The sequence below is a fragment of the Syngnathus scovelli genome, chromosome 9, assembly GCF_024217435.2.
Source record: "Syngnathus scovelli strain Florida chromosome 9, RoL_Ssco_1.2, whole genome shotgun sequence".
Taxonomy (NCBI): domain Eukaryota; kingdom Metazoa; phylum Chordata; class Actinopteri; order Syngnathiformes; family Syngnathidae; genus Syngnathus; species Syngnathus scovelli.
Window position 1 is genome coordinate 5,247,823 of NC_090855.1, and position 20,102 is coordinate 5,267,924.

At 40.7% G+C, this 20,102-nt stretch overlaps 1 protein-coding gene across 1 annotated transcript in view; it reads right to left on the minus strand.

Annotated features, from left to right (window-relative positions):
• The window catches only part of si:dkey-233k19.3 (dynein axonemal heavy chain 11), a 31,245-nt gene extending 15,458 nt beyond the window's left edge, over positions 1-15,787 (minus strand). The window contains exons 1-52 of the mRNA XM_049731373.2: positions 15,225-15,787; positions 14,959-15,102; positions 14,681-14,874; positions 14,420-14,609; positions 14,241-14,340; positions 13,965-14,176; positions 13,627-13,842; positions 13,396-13,563; positions 13,183-13,299; positions 12,958-13,095; positions 12,747-12,862; positions 12,474-12,678; positions 12,227-12,328; positions 11,761-12,156; positions 11,354-11,686; positions 11,033-11,287; positions 10,785-10,954; positions 10,491-10,713; positions 10,302-10,418; positions 10,139-10,225; positions 9,905-10,063; positions 9,663-9,746; positions 9,403-9,561; positions 9,211-9,333; positions 8,867-8,989; positions 8,184-8,408; positions 8,032-8,123; positions 7,833-7,959; positions 7,603-7,743; positions 7,106-7,339; positions 6,869-7,000; positions 6,505-6,665; positions 6,275-6,431; positions 6,056-6,201; positions 5,862-5,978; positions 5,650-5,788; positions 5,487-5,579; positions 5,133-5,327; positions 4,979-5,056; positions 4,746-4,878; positions 3,916-4,043; positions 3,552-3,700; positions 3,287-3,437; positions 3,085-3,216; positions 2,467-2,640; positions 1,683-1,887; positions 1,371-1,536; positions 1,200-1,302; positions 895-1,134; positions 650-811; positions 382-575; positions 110-272 (exon numbers count right to left, since the gene is read on the minus strand). Coding sequence (XP_049587330.1) covers positions 110-272; positions 382-575; positions 650-811; positions 895-1,134; positions 1,200-1,302; positions 1,371-1,536; positions 1,683-1,887; positions 2,467-2,640; positions 3,085-3,216; positions 3,287-3,437; positions 3,552-3,700; positions 3,916-4,043; positions 4,746-4,878; positions 4,979-5,056; positions 5,133-5,327; positions 5,487-5,579; positions 5,650-5,788; positions 5,862-5,978; positions 6,056-6,201; positions 6,275-6,431; positions 6,505-6,665; positions 6,869-7,000; positions 7,106-7,339; positions 7,603-7,743; positions 7,833-7,959; positions 8,032-8,123; positions 8,184-8,408; positions 8,867-8,989; positions 9,211-9,333; positions 9,403-9,561; positions 9,663-9,746; positions 9,905-10,063; positions 10,139-10,225; positions 10,302-10,418; positions 10,491-10,713; positions 10,785-10,954; positions 11,033-11,287; positions 11,354-11,686; positions 11,761-12,156; positions 12,227-12,328; positions 12,474-12,678; positions 12,747-12,862; positions 12,958-13,095; positions 13,183-13,299; positions 13,396-13,563; positions 13,627-13,842; positions 13,965-14,176; positions 14,241-14,340; positions 14,420-14,609; positions 14,681-14,874; positions 14,959-15,102; positions 15,225-15,443 — 8,487 coding nt within the window. The 5' untranslated portion in view covers positions 15,444-15,787. The remainder of the gene's footprint in view (positions 1-109; positions 273-381; positions 576-649; positions 812-894; positions 1,135-1,199; positions 1,303-1,370; positions 1,537-1,682; positions 1,888-2,466; positions 2,641-3,084; positions 3,217-3,286; positions 3,438-3,551; positions 3,701-3,915; positions 4,044-4,745; positions 4,879-4,978; positions 5,057-5,132; positions 5,328-5,486; positions 5,580-5,649; positions 5,789-5,861; positions 5,979-6,055; positions 6,202-6,274; positions 6,432-6,504; positions 6,666-6,868; positions 7,001-7,105; positions 7,340-7,602; positions 7,744-7,832; positions 7,960-8,031; positions 8,124-8,183; positions 8,409-8,866; positions 8,990-9,210; positions 9,334-9,402; positions 9,562-9,662; positions 9,747-9,904; positions 10,064-10,138; positions 10,226-10,301; positions 10,419-10,490; positions 10,714-10,784; positions 10,955-11,032; positions 11,288-11,353; positions 11,687-11,760; positions 12,157-12,226; positions 12,329-12,473; positions 12,679-12,746; positions 12,863-12,957; positions 13,096-13,182; positions 13,300-13,395; positions 13,564-13,626; positions 13,843-13,964; positions 14,177-14,240; positions 14,341-14,419; positions 14,610-14,680; positions 14,875-14,958; positions 15,103-15,224) is intronic.
• Between the last annotated feature and the right edge of the window lie 4,315 nt (positions 15,788-20,102).

Consider the following 20,102-nt stretch of genomic DNA (forward strand, 5'->3'; position numbering starts at 1 on the left):
ATATTGATCATTTTTATTAACTGTGGGTGTTTTGTATAAAACCAATAAAATCCAAGACCGCAACTAGGGAAAAGCATGATTTGGTAAATTATCTTGCAACTGTGTCTACCTTGAAGTCCTGGATGCTGTAACCTTTGTGTAAAGTGCTTTGGAAGATTTCCACCGAGGAAATGTAAGCAGCCAGACGAGTCAGGCTCTGCTTCCCACTGCCCCCGACACCAATCAGTAAGCCGTGACTGCCGGGAGACTCCAAAATGCGACTAATGCGACATCTGCCAACAACAAGACCTTTTTTTTTCCCTCATTTATTTGCATTACTTACATTTGGGGAAAATGCAAGTTTAAAAAAAACACCAATTCAATATATTCATCAATACTTACACATGTTGCATTGCGTCCTCAAACAGCACAAGATTCATAGCAGCATTAAGGTCATTGTAGCTCTCCAGAGCATCAGTGAGGATGGTTCTGAGCACAGACCAATCTGTGACAGTCGTGTAAGACGATTCCTTGCCCATTTGGGCAAAGTGACAAAAAATTAAGGGTTGCTTGGTCAACTTTTCCTCCTCAACTGCCTAGATCAAGAAAAACATCAATTGATTAATGTGAACAACAACATTGTTATTTTTTTTTAGAAACTGTATTGCACCTCAAAGCACTCATGAAGAGTTTCCATCTGGAGCTTCCGAAAGACCTGGACATCTTTGACATCTAAGAACCTGTCGGAATAGACTCTGCAGGACTCGTGGAGCCACAGAAGAGCAAGATCAGTGCTGTTTTGCACATTTTCAGGCTCAGAAAAGAGGATACCCTGAACCACACACAACCAGATGAATAATTAGAGTCATTTACAGGCCGCATAGCAAATAGTTACGCTATTAGAATCCACATTGCCTGAAAGATGTTAGACATATCTCTCATGTTGAATGTATAGTGAAATTTGATGGCTGTTGGTAGAAAGTTGAGTTCCATCTTGTGATGGAGCTTCACTGCAGCCTGAACTACAGCTGTGAAGCTCTTCTGAACCGGCAAACTGAAGTGTTGCTGCGTTAGGTGACAGCTCAAGATCTGCCCAAAAATGGACATCAGCGCTTCGGATGAAGGAAAGTTCACGGCAAATACGGAAAAATGTCTCTGTAGAAAGCAAATAGTACATTATCTTTTCAGACAATTCTAAATATGTTGATATTTTAACATACCTGAAGTCTAGGGTTGATCGTGAAGCTCCCAGCAGTTGGGTTCATACAAGCAACATATTGCACGTTGTATATTTCTTTTAAGGACAACTTCTGTCTATCGTACCTGCCGTTATGTCAGAAATGGATTAGAATGCAGAATTGAATGCAAATGTAAAAAATATATCTTGGTACCAGTGCCCGTAATCCAGATGCTGCCTTATGAGCGTGTGCGGTTGAGATGTTCCATAGATGTCAACAGCCGGCATGTTGAGATCATCGATGAAGTACACCAACCTTCTGCTACCTGCTGGTGCGTAGCTCCTACCTGCTCTTTTTTCTAACTGGCGTTCTAGGATCTCTAAAAAAAAAAAAAAAAAAAGTGATCAATCTTTTTTTTTTTTTAACTGAACTCAACCCTTAAATTACAACCTCTTAAGGCTTAAGAGGTTGTAACGCACCAGCAGATGGCGCTAGAGATTCCTAAAACATCTACAACCGACTCACCCTGCAGTGCCAGGGAGGTTATGTAGTAGTTGAAGGGTATTTTTGTAGTCGTGTAACTCTCTGGCAAACCATCTAACTTATTCCTGACAAGTGCAGTTTTCCCTACTCCAGCATTTCCTACAAGCATCAGCGGCTGTCTCCGCTCCAGCAACAAGTCCATGAAGTAACGAAGACGTAGAGTCTCTGCTGTGTGTACCAGAACAGCCTGCAATCATACAAACAGCGGGAGGACAAGGAACAGAAACATACATGGTTATTAAGGCTTTCTTTGGAGTGATTTATTGACAGACATGTGTTCAGTCAATTGTATGTGATTTATAATTTCTTGTATTTCACCAGTACACCACAACTATTCTGTCATAATAGCATCATTTGCTGAGAACAAAACCTTGCTAATTATGGCCCAGCAAGACCCTTTGGAGCAGTCACAGCTGTATACAGGAGCAGAAAGAAAGACAAAAGTGCGTGGGTGATAGCTTGAGGCTTGTTGCTCGAGCCTTCATCCCCACACAAGCTGGTATGGGGTGCAGTAGATGGTAATCACACACAGTGGCAAGCCTCTCAAAAACTGGAACAACCCTGCCATAAACTCTCTGAGTGATTTGAGAATTTCTTATTATGTTCACCGAGGCGTGTATTCAATTTTAATGTCTTTATTGTTGATTCTTGGTTATTTGTCTTCAAATTTTTAATGATAATGTGTGTGACATGCTGTCAAACGTTTTTGGAATTAATCCAACCCTTCCAAGAAATTTTGGTCCATAATAAATAAATCTGCTCTCACTTGTAATGGTGTGCCAGTTTCCATTTCAAAAGGAGGCACAATGTCAGTCCAAGGAAGAAAGCGTTTGGTTTGAGCATCAATGTAGAAGTCAAACACTGTCCCCTGTGTTGGAAGTTTCACCGTCTTCATTTCTTTGGTCCACCACTTACTGAACTCGACCCGGTAATCAAAGAGCTGAATAAGAAGAAAACAATTTTGGAATGTTATGCATACTCGCAAGGCACTGATCCAGTCCAAATTAAAAATTGTCAATCTTTATTTGAGATAATTTAAACATTTCTTGAAACAAAGTATTCAAATGTAGCCATTATTTATATACGACAGTACATTTTGTTTTATCTAAATGATAGGAGGAAAAACTAGTATTACATATTGTAAATATATTATATTTATAATATTTTATCCTATATATTATAAAAATATAAAATAATATATTATAAAATATATAATATTTTAAAATATATAATATTTAGAATATATTATAAAAATACAATCTGACACCAAAATCACCAAAGTACATGTTAGAGGGTGATTTTTATTTTTACACTCAAATATATGTATTTGAATGTAGGTACACACCTATATATATGTTGAAGTGCCAAAAAAGAAAATGAATACCTGGTCTTGACACAAGGCCCCTCCAAAGGCCCAAATGCAGGCAAAAACAAAATAGGTCTCATAAAGCTCCCTTGGAGAGTCGGATGGAATATTTTCTGTGGTTAGAAGGCACTCAAGCAAAGTGCAGAGTGTCTAAACAAAAACAGAAGTAAGTTCATATCGGGTCAGATGGAACTCACCGCTTGCTGTCTTGGTGTTGTACCTGCACGAGAGAGTTCTCAGGAATTGGAGTTATTGTCTTGAAGGTGTTTCTCATCTTGTCGAGACAACGCGGGACATATTTTTCAAACAGTATGGTTAAGTGAGCCCTTTCAGTTTGCCGCTGTCTTTGGTCAATCCAACTGGCAACATATCTGGACAACAAACATATATTATTAAGATGACGCAATTAAGATACCAACATCTAGTTATGTTATATGTCACCACAGTTATACTAGAATGGAAAATAATTGTTGTTTGAGACTCACGGATTCCATCCCAGGTCTTGCTGGTTGATGTAGAGGATTCCTGCTCTGGACACAGTGGCAGGAGTGGCTGCTCTCAGGTGACTAATTTCAAAAACAAGCCTCATGGATGAGGTGAGTGGCACTCGCTCATTGCTAGCTAGAGTCAGCACCTGAAATATTGCATACAGCTTTATCGTGCCAGCTTTATAATGATCAGCAAAACACAACTCAACCATTCATTCACATGATTCACTAGGCTGGGGGGAAAAAAATATCCCGCTCCAGAAAACGATGGCTGAAGGTGTAAGAAACAGCTTTTTCGGTGTGTACCACCTTGGCTGCTTTGTGTTGTAAAAAAGTGTATGGGTGAACAGGAGGGAGGTACCTTGTTGTCATCCATCACTGTGTTGAGTGATTCAATCCACATCGGATCGATGTCTCCATCCAACACAATCCACTTAGGTCCTAGGTTGGACATGTTTGCTTGCTCTCGCATCAGCGATGAAAGCAAACCTTACATTGAGAAAGCAAACAGGAAAGGAGATAGTAAGATATTCAATTTTTGTTCACTCGAGGGTCTTTAGCCACACGTTATTTATTTATTTATATTATTATAATGTTATCTATGTATTTACCGTAATTTCCGGACTATAAGCCGCACCGGACTATAAGCCGCACCAGCTAAAATTCAGGGATATTTTAGTTTTTTTCTTACATAAGCCGCACCGGACTATAAGCCGCACGTGCACATGAGTTTTTTACAAGGAAAGACAGTACACAGAAAGCCGTAAAAATTCATAAGTACGCCGCGCCGCCATTTAAGCCTGAGGGTTCAAAGTAACCTTCTGAATAAAATGCATTAAAAGTTCACATTCATTACTTTTTACGAGTGTATAAAAGTGATCACGTCATCACAAAAATCACGAAAAAAAATCTTATATAAGCCGCACCTGACTATAAGCCGCAGGGTTCAACATTTTGGAAAAAAGTCGCGGCTTATAGTCCGGAAATTACGGTATTTATTATTTATTTAGTTTTTATTTACCCTGAATGTCCGTGCAAAAATGGGAATACCGTTAATTTTTCGTGAAGAACGGGGTTTGACTCACCCAAATGAAAGCAAACGACAAATAAAATAAAAATATATAAAAGAATTAATCTACAAATGGGTGATTCCAAGCATGTATTTTGATTTGAAATAATATGTATGCTTACCGTCTTTCCACTCCCGAGTTACAGGATGGATGAAGCCAAACAATTCATCTCTGTCAACTGCTTTTGGATTGAGGTCATTCCAGACAGGCTTCCGCTTCAGGTTTACATACGTTTTATGGAGAACTCTCAATATCTAGTGAAAAGTAAGCACAATGTGTGACATGTCAAATAAATACCAATGTACATTGATTTTCTTATTTTATTTTTTGAAAAGAATAAAATCATTATCTTACCGAGCTTTTCCCAGTTCCAGCATTTCCAACAACAAAGACAGAATGACGCACAGCCATAAGTTCCACCAACTGCATCACCTTAAAAAAGAAAAGAGATATATAATGACATTTTAGATAATTATGAATTATTTTTTTGAGCTGTATGACGTCAAACCTTGAGAATGAAAGCATCCTCTGGCTGGAGTCGGAGAGAAACAGTGGTATTTCTAACTTCCTTTTCAAAGTCCCAGTCTCTTTCTCTCTCTACTTCCAGGCCAGGAAATAAATCTCGCAGCAATCCAAGGAAGATGGAGACGTCATCAGTCACAATTTTGGGCATGTTGAAATCCCTCAGCGCCCGCATCAACACCTAAGAAACACAAATGACGATGCATCAATGTTTTTCAATTTATTCAGAGTAAAACCGAACGATATATTTTTTGTACACATCAACTTGGATCTCATCTTTGCTGAAACTGATAATAAATGTGTTGATTCCACACCGCCTTTACTAATATTTTTGCATCACCTGATCCTCAGGTCTTGTCTTGTCTCTTCTCCTGAGTGCACCAGCCACAACCAAAACAGACTTGACAGCTCGTAATCCCCAATCGTAGTGGTCCTACCAGATATAAAGTGGATCTGGTATTTAGATAAGGTATTTATTTAAAAGAAAACTATTACAGTCCTACCTGCTTGGAAAGAAGCTCTTTGCACAGATTGTAAAGAGAAGTAAATCTCCTGGCAAGAAGCTTGGCACCACAGAAGCCCTCTGCCACCAACATGATCTCACAGATGAGCTCAATATCCGGTACCACCATTGCGCAGGGTCTACGGCAGCAATAAAGCATCCATTTACCCTAAATCTACTTAAAGACTTGTTATGAAGGTGAAAATCTCCCACCTAAACAAAGCTTTGAGATTCTCAGGTAGCTCTGTCCTTCCTGCATAGCCTGGATTCATTGTAATGAAGATCCCCACAGAGGGCTTTAAATAAATTTCTGTATTCAGGAAAAAGAATCTGAGGACATGTTGACCTGTTATTAGCGCAGTAATATTCTCCTTGTCCAAAAGGCTTTATAAAATTTATCTCTGTACCTTTTCTTTTTAGCCCGGATGGCATCCTGGATCGTTTTCACCTGCACGGCAACCACAGACAAAACCTCGACAGAGATGCGATTGAATTCATCGAAGCAGCCCCATGCTCCAGTCTGGGCTAAACCTTTGTAGATATTGCCTGTTGACTAAGAATAAAAACAACAATAAATGTATCACAATATATGAATATAAAGGGAAGTTGCTGATTAAATCTCCAACCTTGTAGTCCATCTGCTCAGAACAGTTAAATATGTAGACCATGACACCCATTGCTCGGCCGAGATCCTTTGTGGTCTCCGTTTTGCCGGTTCCAGCAGGACCTGCTGGTGCTCCACTCATGGTCAGATGCAGTGACTGAGTCAGCGTGATGTAGCAGCTAAGTTAATAAAAGCAATAGACAGTACGTTGAGAGCGTTGATGCATTTTCGGAATGACAACAGCATTCTTACCGATCTGTGAGGGGCGTGATGACAAGACGTGGAGTGTTTCCAAGATACTCGTAAAGGTACGGGAACTGGGCATCGCAAATGTTAATGAAACAGTGGCGCTGCTGCTCGTTCCAGCAATGTCGAAGATGGGAAAGCCACTGAAATGCCTGTGAGGTGGTGACCTAGACATACAGTTGACAACTTGACAAACTATGCTGTAGAAATGCAATTAGGGCACAGTGAACAAGAAATATGACATTCGGTAGGGATTCATGTTTTACTTTCATTAGTCAAATAAAATGAGCCAAACAACTGACTTCGGATTTCTAATTTGTCAGGGTGAGTTTTAAAAGGTGAAATTTGCTTGCTCTGTTGATTGAATCACCTTTTGGGCAATCAAGCCGGCCACAACATCTCTCGCATGAACATCAATGGTGCAAATAGTCATGATCTTCTGTCTGTTCTCTTGACTCAGCTCGCCCAACAGCAAGTTAATCAGCACGTTTAGCTGAGCGACCTGCAAAAAATTGCAAAGAGCAACTTCAAACAAATCCAAACAAAAAGTCATTGAATCTGATGCGATCAAATCATGACGGAAAACATTCATACATGCTCTTCTCACCTGTTTCTTGTTGTAGTCTTTAAGAGCAGACTCAAATCCTTCTTCTAGTCGTTTGAACACGAGCTCCACGTCATTACTCCACCATATCTGTGATGCAGTCAGAGCAACTTGGGCTGGGAAGTCAAGAATCCACTGTTCTCTGGGCCTTTCCTCATACACCGATACAGCTTCAGACAGGTGACCCCGAACACTTTCCCTCATGGACTCCTCCAGACAGGCAAGCCACCCTTCCACCTTGTACAAAACGTATAACAATGAAATACCAGAAAACCAAATATTTTTAAAAGATGAATAGTAATAAAAATTGCTAGCAATGTCTGTGAAGACAAATTGTAACTTTAGTATTGACACGTAAAGTCGATGCACTTCGCGGGCCACATAAAATGACGTGACGGGCCGTATCTGGCCCTCGGACCTCAAGTTTGACACCAATGCGCTACATTTAAAAAAACAAAAAAACTCTAATCTATTGTGAATATTTTACTGTAATATCTTACCACTCCATTACAGAAACATTCCTTCTGGAATGGTACGTACTCCCTTTCTTTGCTGTACATGCCCACAGCAAGTTTGGAGCGATTCTTGCAGAATTCCAGATCAGACATATTATCAAATAGTTTTGAGAGGTGGCATGTTACCTGAAAAACAATGCAAATGATTAAAATTAGTTGTAATGAATGCAGAGTATTGCAATATGGTACTAAACAAGACAAAATCAAAAAGGTACATCTTTGGGGCGGCTTCCTTTCGAGAGAATATCCAACAAGTCTGCAGATGATATAAAGTAGAACCTTGGAAAAGCAAGTCTTTTGGTCTCCAAGTATTCAGCAAGAGCCTTTTCACATAAGGCCAGCCTGGCAAATCAGAGAATTTATGAATTATTTTAATAGCATGTTCAAAACAAAAAAATTAGAATGCACAGTGACCTTTTCTGAAGCTCTTCTAACGTTTCAAAGAGTTTCGGTTTATTGGTGGCTTCAATCACATGTTTGGTTTTTGCACTGGCCAACATTAATTCCTGAAAAGGAAAACTGGATTCAATGTGGAGTCCCATTGATGCAAAAGTGCAAGTGCAAACCTGAAATTCAGCGTCTATCATTTGGAATCTGTGTGCATCTGTTGGTAGTTGCTGGCAAATATCATCACAGCCTTTAAAGATACTCTCTAAATAGGCCCACGTCCTCTGCACCTCCATCCACACCATCAGCACCGCATCAGCCACTGTCAGCTGTCTCTGAAGCTCCACAACTTGAACCAGAAAGTGATCAATGTGCTTGCTTTGAAAGATGCCCTGGAGCTGAACCTTGAGGCCGGGCACAAAGAACAGGAAGAAATGGTCAAAGTGGCATCTTGATAAGCTCATCACATTCACCGGTTTTCATTTTCAAGCAATCTCATCAGCTCGCCACACTACAACAAACTGGGGGAGGGCTCGGATCTATTTAGACAAAGGCACTAAAGAAGTAAGACTTCTAATTGCTGGCTACAACCTCCACCCCCGATGCATCTGGTGTACATGTACAAAGACCGCCGGGGTGCAACAATGCCCCATGTGCAACAGCAGCTATAAATCTGAGAACTCAATAGGGACCTCTCCAGTCTCAGCTGTGCTGTTAGACAGTCAGACAGAGAGGCCCCACTCTGTATTCTCCGCCATTCAGCATTTAACTACCAATGCTTCAAACAGACAACTCATCTTGAGAACTAGTCCTTGTGTGCCGCGGCCATTTTGAAATGATAAGGTCACTCTCAGTAACGTACCTGATGTTCCTCAAGCGTCTCAATGAGCTCCTCATCACATTTAAGAAGAGGGATAGAGGTTTGGTAATGGTCTTCATATGAAAGCTCCATTGATGCCCATATTTGACTAATTTCACTCACAACCTGAAATGAAAGGCAAACGTTCTACATACCGTAATTTTCGGACTATAAGACGCACCGGACTATAAACCGCACCAGCTAAAACTCGTGATTCCGGGTTCATAATTTGCGAAAAAAGGCGTATAGTCCGAAATTTACGGTACACAAACTGCAGTTTTGCCTAGTTAGTGAAGTTTGTTTTCTTGATATGATTGACCATCATGCATAAACAACTGAAGAACAACCTTCTCAATAGCCATTTCTTTAACTGCCTTATCCACGGTGTTGCGGACTTCTTCTTCATAAAGATGAAGTTGCAGAGCCAAGAGGTCTGCCAAGGTGGTATGATCGGTCACAGTGAAGTTCATCTGTATTAACAAAAATACTTTCATGCCCCCCAAAAAAACTTCATTTCTATGTAGCAAGACGATACACACCTGCATTGTCTTTATTAGTTGCACCCAGTGGCGCTCTCGTATCGCAAGGTTCTGTAACTGGCTCACAGCTCGCAGTGACGTCAACAGGTTCTTCACCATAAGGTCTAAGCCGGAATAGACGTTCCATACACGAGCCTCTTTGTCAAGTTTTCGCATATCCTACATAAACAGAAGGCTCGTTACCGTCAGTTATTAGGCCATTGGACTAACCAAATTTGCATTGGTGAGCTTGGCTTGGCGTGAACTGTTGGTGATCTCACCTTTGCAAAACCCCTTAAATCTATATCCATCTGCTCTACGTTTATCTGCCTCCATTTGCTCTTTGTCCAGTGGTCCACGTTGGTCTGTATAGATAAAGACACGTGCAAAGGGGTCAATGAGCTTAATTGGGGCATTTAGTGTGCAAGACAATCAATGACCACACAGACAGCAGGCTGCTCAGATTATTGAGGCTCTTTCCCATTTTCTTACTTTTCTTTAAACTTTCTAATATGTTACTAACCTGAACAAATATGACCATGTCCCACAGTTCTTTGAGAATAACGATCTCTCGTTTGCACAGCTTCATGTCTTTATACTCAGGGATTGTGACGTCAAATAAATTTGTTGACTCCTGCAAGGCTGACAACTCTTTGTCCATGTCTCGGATTGCTTCTTCAGACTACACAACAAAAGAGAATAGAAGAAAATAAATTCTAAATTCATGACCATAATTAGGTAGCAGTGTAACTCTTACTTTATCCAGATTAACGTAGGGATGAGATGTGTTGTAATTGAACGGTGCTGTTGCTCTGAAGATGTCCCTGAATTGGCTTTGTTTAACCTGAATAAATAATATAAGTTTTATGGCATGGTGGATTTTATATATGCAGAAACAGGTAACAGAAATGAGTTGCAACCTCAAATTCCAAGCAGTGTCTTCGTAAAACCATGGCTTCTTCATTTTGCATAGGGGCCATGTCATGCCTCACTTTTAAGGACATTTTTTTAGCCCCGTTCCATTTTTCAGGGAGTTCCTAACAAGTGTGAAAATTAAAAGAGGTTTCACAATTCACAGGTGATAAGTAAAATATATTTTTTTTCATTACCTCCATCTGTAAATAGACTTTGTCCGGAATGGTCACTCCGTGCCGTTCTAGGAGGATTACCGTGTCTCTTAGAGGCTCAAACATCTTGTCGGTGACAACTTGTCTGTCTCTAATAGCGAGAAGGTGACTCATGACTTCCACCAGACTGTGATGGTCTCCTTTGGGCACACACTTAGCAAGCCCTTCAACAGTAGTACGGACAAATCCTTGAAGGTCATCGAGACTGAAGGGAATAACGTGAAACGTAAGAATGGCATTTTATCATTTTTGCTTTTTTGCAGCATCAATAATGACCTGTTTGTGACATATGTCAAGAGGTGCTCCTTAAAAAGCCAACTCCACTTCTTAATCGTGTTCAGAAGACTGACTTTGAAGTTTTTGATGTCCACCCGAAACCATCCATCAAATACCCTGGAGTCTTCAAGTTTGCACGTTTCAGTGTACAAGTCCTCGTAATAATCAATCTGTTAAGTCAAGACAAATGTTTACGAATAAAAATCTTACGTGTGAGTTTGGAATGAATAATGTGAGGCGCCTTTCACCTGATCTTTGAAATGATCAACGGTAGGAGGACTCTCTGGGAGAATATCAGCTCTGTGAGCTTCCATCTCTTCAGGTGTTAGCGCTCGTGCATATAGAAGGAACTGGCTGAGGAATTCAGCTCGGTCACCTTGCCACAAATGAGCGTAGCAATCAAACTGAGTCTGGTAAGATGTGGCTTTGTTGAGGACGTTCTCAACTCTCTCCATCACTTCCTTGCGCAAATCCAACAGATCCAGCATGTCTTCCATTACATCCTGTAAAAGTTCAGCCACATGACAATTAGCAAAATGTGGATTTTCTATTCCGTCAGATGCCATTACCTGATAGCTGTCAACGCTAACATCAGCAGACAACCTGTTAATATGTATTGACACCTTAAATATATCTCCAACCAGCCCTTCGACAAGCTCATAAAATCCATCTCCTGCGTCTCTCTGCAGAGATGGATGGAATATCATGCCCAAGTCAGTCAGCATCAACTGAGCCTCAAAAAGAGGAGCCTGCTTGTGATACGAGTCCATGTTGTCCACAAAGAACTGGAGAGAGTGGCCGATGTAGCCGAAAAGCCCTTCGACCACCATCTCGTCCACGTAGTCCATGTAAGACTGCCAAGCGTGTGAAGTTGGATCTGCTTTGAAGAGCATCATGTTCTCCTAAATATTATCAGAAGTAGATTCCTTGGTTAGGTAAGTACACGTGGAAAATAGAGAATAGTATTATGATGTACCTGCACCAACTTGTGGATGAGGTCTCCATCTTGTTTTATGGAGCTATAAATCTTGCTAACACGTTCTCCCCTGTCCTCAAGATGTAGTAATGAGCTTTTCTTGTTGTCCTTTCTGCAAAACATAGTGTGCTTGCTCCAACTCTTCATCATTGATTGCACGGCATCACGATTTTCTTTTGCTCTATTGGCTCGGTCAACAAGGTCTTGGACCTGGTTTTTGATCACGCATATGCAGCTCCAGCAGTCCTGGTCTTGCCACGTCAAGTCGGTCTCGGCTCTTTTTAGTAGTTGGTCTACTGAAGCCAGTTCATCTCTGATGAGCGGCAGCTCGATTTCCAGGATAGTTTGTTTGAGTTTGTTGTACCACTGCACAACTAGCTGCAGATTCATCACGTACTAAAACATAACCAGGTTATAAATAATGGGATTTTTTTTTAAAGACTGACAAAACAGCTGAGCTTCTAACCTTTGTGAAGAGGTCACGTTTCTCAAAAACAGTCATGGCTTCCACTGGAATGTTAATGTTGAGCGTTTGAATGTACTTCACATCTTTTAAGACTTCAGCTAGCTAAGGAGACAAAACAGGAAGTAGATTCTAAGGATCAACAACAAAATTCTCCACATTTCATCCTTACAAATATCACAGTTGAGGTTATATAAAATTAATTTATTTTAGGAAAAAAAACAGTCTTCCTTCTTTTTTTTTAACTCACCTTGGGATTGAAATTGACCAAGATGAGGTCATTTGAGGAGTTTCTGAATAAGAGCGGCTGTTTCAGGTTCATCTGGCAAGCCTGCTCCAAACCATTACACCATTCAGAGTAAATTTGTTCCTCACATTGGTGTAGAAGACAAATCATCTCATTGTACATGTGGTGCTCCGTTGTTGTATCCATTCCTCCCACAGATCTGAAAATGCTGAATAATAAAGTGTTGAGCTTAAGTACACGACTGCATTCACATACTGTAGAATCCGGTCGTTTCACCTTTCAAACACAACTTTTATTTTTTCCCACGGGGCTGCGATGCGTTGTCTGATCATTTTCGCCCATTTTAACATTCCAGATGCACGAGCCATATTTTTACCAAAACAACTTTCCACCTGTAAATAAACAGAGAACAGTTACAAAGTCCTGTATGAACGCTGCATGAATAAATTGCATTTTTTGCAATATTAATTCACCTTTTAGTACCCACCTCATTGAGTTGTGACTTAAATAGCCATTTGCATTTGTCCATCTCATCTCGGAATTGTTGCAGCAGTAAAGGGATGATGGGACTGAATATTTGTCTAATATTCCCTCTCTCAAGGAAAGGTCCAAAAATTGTCAACAACTAATGACAAAAACAAGAGAAGATTGTCATGCCATGATTGTTTGTTTTCAGTAGCTGAGCCATCAACACAAGTGCAATTTTTCTTACTTTAAATGCTGATTCAAGTCCTGCGCAATCTTTAAAGGCTGAGCAGAGAAGGCTGGCAAAGCGACATTCAAAATCCACTATCTTCAATTTGAAATTCTCATATTCCTTCTCAAAATCCTGTGGAATCATTATGCATCGTAACAGTGTCATTTCATTTTGGATTTGGTGTATTTTGCAATTTGAAGAAAACCTTATAAGCCAAGAAAAGTTCACCTGGGAGTTGCAGTCAAGAGGATTGTGATCACAGTGTATTAATATCACACAATGCTCGCTGAACTCTACGTACAGCTGAGCAGCATGCTCACTGTAGACTTTGCCTTTAGGCCCTCCAAATTCCAGTTTTTCCATCCTTTTGTATTCCAGCATCAGTTCAAAAATGTCCTGCAATGGAAAAACAGTGGAATCTAACACCTCCAAAAAAAATCTGCAAAGTTTCAAGCTCACCTCCAGTTGTAGCATGCGGTGAAGGAAGTTGTTGAAACGTGTAAAAATCGTGACGGAAGGGAAATCCCAGGGTTTTGCATGACTGGCCAATTTCTCCCTCTGGCTCTGATAGGTTTTTTTGAAACATCGGAAGAGTTTTATCACCATCTTCACCATGTGTAGGCCTTCCTCAGGCTCTTCCCGCACTAATAAGTCAGTAGACAAATATGTAGATGCCTGTAAGATGAAATAGTACAGCTGAAAAGGTGCAACTCAACCTGTGCTGTCTCGCATGACATCAGGAATGTTAATTTATTACATTTACAGGATTAGCACAATGCTAAAATCATTAGCCGTACCTGTTCGATGAACAGATTGCAGAGCTGCTGAAGTAAGATGACAATTCGCGTTGGCCTTTGATAAGATTGGCAATTAGTCCAGATCAGGAATAAAAGGTGAAAAAGCGTCGGGATGGAGGCTTCATTATGAGGGAATCCGTCAGTTTCCATTTGAGAAAGATGAACACAAAGTGGCTGGAGATGGAGGTCGATGTCCTCTGCTTCTTGGAGCGCTTTGGGGAAAATATTTTTTTTTATTTGGGGTCTTGGGTGGTTGTAACAAAAAAAAAATCTTACCATCAAATACATTTCCAATCAGCGTCTTTATGGCAGGATGATAGCTGCTTTCCATCATCTCCAATATCTCTGCCATCTTCTGAACAACAGGACTGTGAAGCTACACAGAGAAAAAAAAAACAATCAGTAGCAAAGAATACCAGGAGATGATAAAGAATATGATCATTTTCAGTGCATGCCTGTTGATATATGTTCTGAATATTGCTCTTCCTGGAAGCCCAGAAGCTCAGCTCTGCATCAGGCCCAGGATTACGGCCAGTCAGAAGTATGTCTGATGAATCCTCCTTCAACGTTCTCTGGATTAGATTGGTCCAGTTGCTGACTTGGCTCTCGATGCTGTGAGCCAGTGCCCTGTCATAGCTACCATACCTGAGAAAGTAGAAGAAAACAATTATTTCCGCACCATTAAATGATCTGCTACTACATTTGTGCACTCTTACATTTTAAAAGTACTTGATACATTTTCCATCCAGTCCGTATCAGGTGGGACAGCGAGGACAGATTCGCCCAGAGCACGTCTCCGCACAATTGATGTTTTACTGCAGATGCTTTGTGCATTTCGAGTTATGTCCTCTGATAACAGTTGTGGCCACGTATGCTGGTTTAGACTGTTTGACAGCAGTGGGGCAAATATCTTGAAAGTAAACAAGAAAAATAAAAGTAAATCGATATACATACCTGAGCATGATTATCATTATTATCAATATTACGGTATCACCTGTTCAACTATGATTGACAACTGTAGCACTGAACATGGAGCCAGGACACCAAAAAGCAGAATTTCCTTGTAATTTTCTGAATGGACGAGGGCAGCTCGCTTCTTTGTTACATAAATGAGCTTACTTCTAGCAAAATTCGGGATCTATGTTTGGGGAAAAAATATGCAGTAAATATATGACACATTGCAAAAATATTTAGCAGTGCTTGCACAAATGCAATGCAATAAATGACTGCATGTTTAATGTCAAAGAGGAATAAGTTTACCTCATTATTAGCGACCAGGCCACCTGACTTTGACGAAGAGAAATAAAGAGCAGTGTGTTTTTCAAAAAGGTCTAACAAAAGGGTTTGGAAGTCTTGACTGGCAGCAACTTCACCCCATCTTTGGGGCTGCATTTGAAGAAATGTGCATACTTTCTCCTCCATAAACTTTACTCGTATATCGTCAAGAAATGAAGGCGCACTTTCGTCGTCGTCCGACATGTTGGCTCGCTTTACGAACCAGTGAAAAAAATACAAAACAAACTAAAAAGAAAGAAAAACTCATGTGATACAACCTACAACATGTCCAATAAATGATTAATTAGTTTTACTCTCCACATTGGTCGGCAAAAAAGATTATCCTGAGTTGAAGTCCAGCGGGGAGGTTCAGCGCGTGTGGTTGCTAAGCAACGGACAGTCTCCTCAATCACTGCCGATGACGTTCGGAGCTCTGTTTGTCACCATGGGGAGTTTTGAAGATCATGTTTACACGGAGCAAATACAATTTGATCATTTATTTATTGTTGCGATGGTTGTTAAATATTCTTAGTGAAACTGATCATGCATTCAACCGATTTGGGTTTGCGGTACATTTTTGAATCGCATGATTCCAATTTGGATGCATGGTTCGTTTGCATTGATTAAAATGTTTTATAATGTGTTTATTAAAACCCAAGGATCTGATTTGCAATTTTGTATTTCAACTCGCTCTATTGTGTTGTGTTGCACACCAAACAAAAAGAGATCTCACATTCAGGCATGCAAGGAGAGAAAGTGCAGAAATCAGTCGTACTGCAGCATACTACCTTTCACCAACAACTCGGAAATGCTATTTTCACATTTGTCTGCAGGGGGACTCGACTGACTGCCCGCCTCCAAAACTGAAGTTGGTTTACAGATTAACTATTGCTGCATGATGTGTCAGTCTCCTTCTTAAAGCTCTTTGGAGGGAACGATAAGAGAAGCCGTTTTTTTTTTTTAATCTCTTTTTCTGTCACGCGATTGTTCAAGATGTGTTGTGGTGCCACACTAAGCAGAAGATAATGGCGATAATAAAGAATAAAATAAAAGAATAAACCAAAGTTTCATTCACTTTTACATTTCTGCACTGGTATTCAATTGATGACGTTCTTAAAAAGTGAGAAATGACTCATTTTGTCATTTCAGGTTCGCAGGTGGCACTGCCATTTGGCCCACCAATAACAGGACCACCTGTGGGGCAGAGATTGCCTTCCTGTTGCTATGGTGCTAATAAGTTGGAAAAAATGCAATGAAGCAGTTAAGCTGAAGATGGCTCCCGATTTATGCCAATTTATTTTACTGCTGTAAAATCAGAACAGGTGGTAACATGTTGAGAATGTTAATCATTTAATTTTCCCATGCAGTTTTGTCTCTTATTTCATCTCACTGTGAAAAGAAGTATGCATACCACAAAATCCATCTTATGCACCAATTTGGGTCAGCAGTAGGACAAAATATACAGTAGCTTGAATGCTACCTAATGCTTGACTTGATGGTGTGGGATTAATAAAGCTTATATTATGCTTTGTTTTATTATCTCATTTTTCAGGTCTATCAGTGAACATGCTGCCTGACTGTTAACAATAATTGTGATTTACTGGATGGCAAAGAGTTGTGTTTGTACTTCGTACACTTTGTCTTTCGGTCTTGTCAAAATGTGATGATTTATCAAAGTGAAGCAGTTCGTCAGTGGTTGGCAGTGGAAGTTGACTTTTCTTGATGGTCTTGTATTGATGCCAAAAGAGGGTAATACAATCAGCTGCACATTTGATATTGTCAACCAGTCTACCCCGTCTGTCATCCAAAGTCAGTTTGGCTAGGCTCCACCTCACCTTAATGAGGACAAGGGCTACAGAAAATGGATGGATCAATAATAGCAGCATTGCAACTTGACCTTGCGCCCTAAACTGCATCCTTGGCTTAAATGAAAGGAGAAGCTCTTTTTCCTTCTACCTACAATTTTATATACATAAAATAGTTTATTAAATTGTCAATACATTGTTATATCAACTTACCCGCACCGTATAACATCTTTGAGAACCTTGGAGCATCTTTTGAGAGCCTACATTACCATTGTTGTCCTGTAGAGGGCACTGGCTTTTCTCTTTTGACTCTTCTGCAGGCTTTTGGGGAGAGACAGCGTGACACCTAAAACATACATCCATCCATCCATTTTCTGAACCGCTTAGTCCCCACGGGGGTCGCGGGCGTGCTGGAGCCTATCCCAGCCGTCATCGGGCAGTAGGCGGGGGACACCCTGAACTGGTTGCCAGCCAATCGCAGGGCACACAGAGACAGACAACCAATCGCACTCACACTCACACCTAGGGACAATTTGGAGTCTTCAATCGGCCTACCAAGCATGTTTTTGGAATGTGGGAGGAAACCGGAGTGCCCGGAGAAAACCCACGCGGGCCCGGGGAGAACATGCAAACTCCACACAGGGAGGGCCGGAGGTGGAATCGAACCCGCACCCTCCTAACTGTGAGGCGGACGTGCTACCCAGTGCACCACCGAGCCGCCCCCTAAAACATACAGATAAAAGAAATAATAGAAATAGATTATTATTATTATTATCATTATTGTTATTGCTATTGTTTTTCAAGATTGGTATAGTTTGAAATTGTGGCAGTCCTTGTGAGAGGTGCAACGCTCCATGTTGTTTTGTGACCTCCCTTCTGTAATAATTGTTCACGCTGACAAAATAATAATATCTTGTCAGTCATTACTTCATGAGCTGTCTCCGGAAACACACGCACACACAATAGTTTTGATCTACTGGTGGCAAATAATAGCCCAAAAGTGTAGTGACATGGAGGTGGCATTGCAACCTGTTGTGAATTAACATTCAACAAGTATTAAAAAAACACACACACACATCTGACAGTTGGATCTCTGTGTCAGATCACACAGAAATCCCACTGGTGAGTGCTAATGCTCTTGAGGTGTGATGTAAGCCCCAGAAGGTACAAATTTGTTAGCCCACACCCGAGGGCATCTGGTGATGGATATGCTGTCCTGGGGGAGCAGCAAAGCCTCAATACAACAGCCGGGCCGCTTATCTTGAAAGGCTTGTTTTTAGTGCCTCCTCTGCAGTCAAACAAAAGCTTTAAGAGCCCCCATTACCTTACAATTGTTCTTCAATCCTCATTGTTAGGTTAGCTCACACACATACAGTAATATTAAAAAGCATATGGCATTGTACTATTTAATGATCTTAAATGCCTGATTAGAAATATTCAAGTTAAATATATTTTTTTAAATTGCACGATATGAAGCAGTTTGACACTTTTCCTACATGGTTTGTGTGTTTGTCTATAAGGTGGGGCGGACTGGGTGTGTTGTGGAGGAAGTCCAGAACCAGGCCGTTAGGCAGGTCTCCCCTGAGGACGTCCAGGCCACTTGTGAGTGAGGGGCTGGTTGATCCCACTTAATCAGCATCCTGAGAGACTGGCACTGCCTCCCTCCCTTGGCCATAATGCTTGGGGGGGTCACTATAGGCTCCTCCAAATGAAGTGCAACCTCGCTAGACAATGCTGCTGTCAATCAGTCTTAACCTGAGCTAGGGCCTTTATTCCTCATATAGTGTACTTGTGTAATCATTCAGTCCATAAATGTAAATTAATCTCATCAATGTTTTGACTAGTGGTAGGCAAGGATACATCTGGAGCATCTCTTTGCACATATCTAAAACAGTTCAGTTCACTTGTATACATGGACAAATCATGCATGTCCCCTATGCAATGTTAATCATACACACGATTATTGTACTCTAGAGATGTGAAAATTCTCAGCCGCTATTTTACATAATGTATGTTAAGCACAATTCTCCCTACAGGCTAAGCTAATCTCCCTAAATTGATCATCATATCCTCATGAGCGCATTCATCTAAAACACAACAAGATAACATAGACACCCGATGATGCTTTGGGCAATTTCCATTTTATTGAGACTATAATTTGTTCCTGTTCACATGGAATACATACAAGGGATATCCCTGTGTCAGTCCGGCACCATTTTAAAAAGACTGTCAAGGGAGTCTCATAAGCTGTTTCTCAATACTCAGGCTTTCCAAAAGCCCTGCACGGGCTACGTGGAATGCTAGTGAGATATTCCACTCACAAGTTGTGATTTATGCTCTTGTGGTGCCAGGCTTACAGAAAAGATCATCACAGGTGGTTTGGAGCTTGTGTAAAAAAAAGTTTTAATATGCAGGGCTCGGTGCAAGGATTACAGCTATTCACTGGCGGGGTGAGTTCAATAATTACTTGGAATTCAACAGAGAATGTACAAACGTGTGAATCTAAAGAGTTAGAGACTTTGAAACGTTGCCCCTTTTTGACACAATGCATCCAGAAGAACAAAAAGACAGTTTGGTTGCACACAGCTCATAAAAGGAACCAAATGCGTGGTGGCTATTCATTACTGTCAACTGTGCAGTTAAGGACCTCTGTAAGGTGAATAGGTCGACCTTTGCTCATGTTGCAGTAAAAGCCTCGGCATCAAATCATCAGAGCGAACTGGATCACTGCCCTCTCTCATTGCAGCAAAGCAATCCACGACTCGCTGTCTCCACGAAATATGTCACAATTCATACGTGACGGTCTTGTACGTTTGTTGTCAAAATAGACTTTCTACACAACCCTAGGCAAGCGTTTCTGGCAAGCAGATGTAGTTTATCATTAAATGTGACACCGCATTGCCCCATCAATAAAACCACATTCAAACATTTAGCGTTTCTCTGCCAGTGGGCCACATTTCTGTTGAGGCATGTCACTGGCAATTTCATGTGCTCTTACAGGATTCACCATTGATTTTATAAGAGTGATCTCTCTCTCTCTCTCTTAAAAACTTTACCT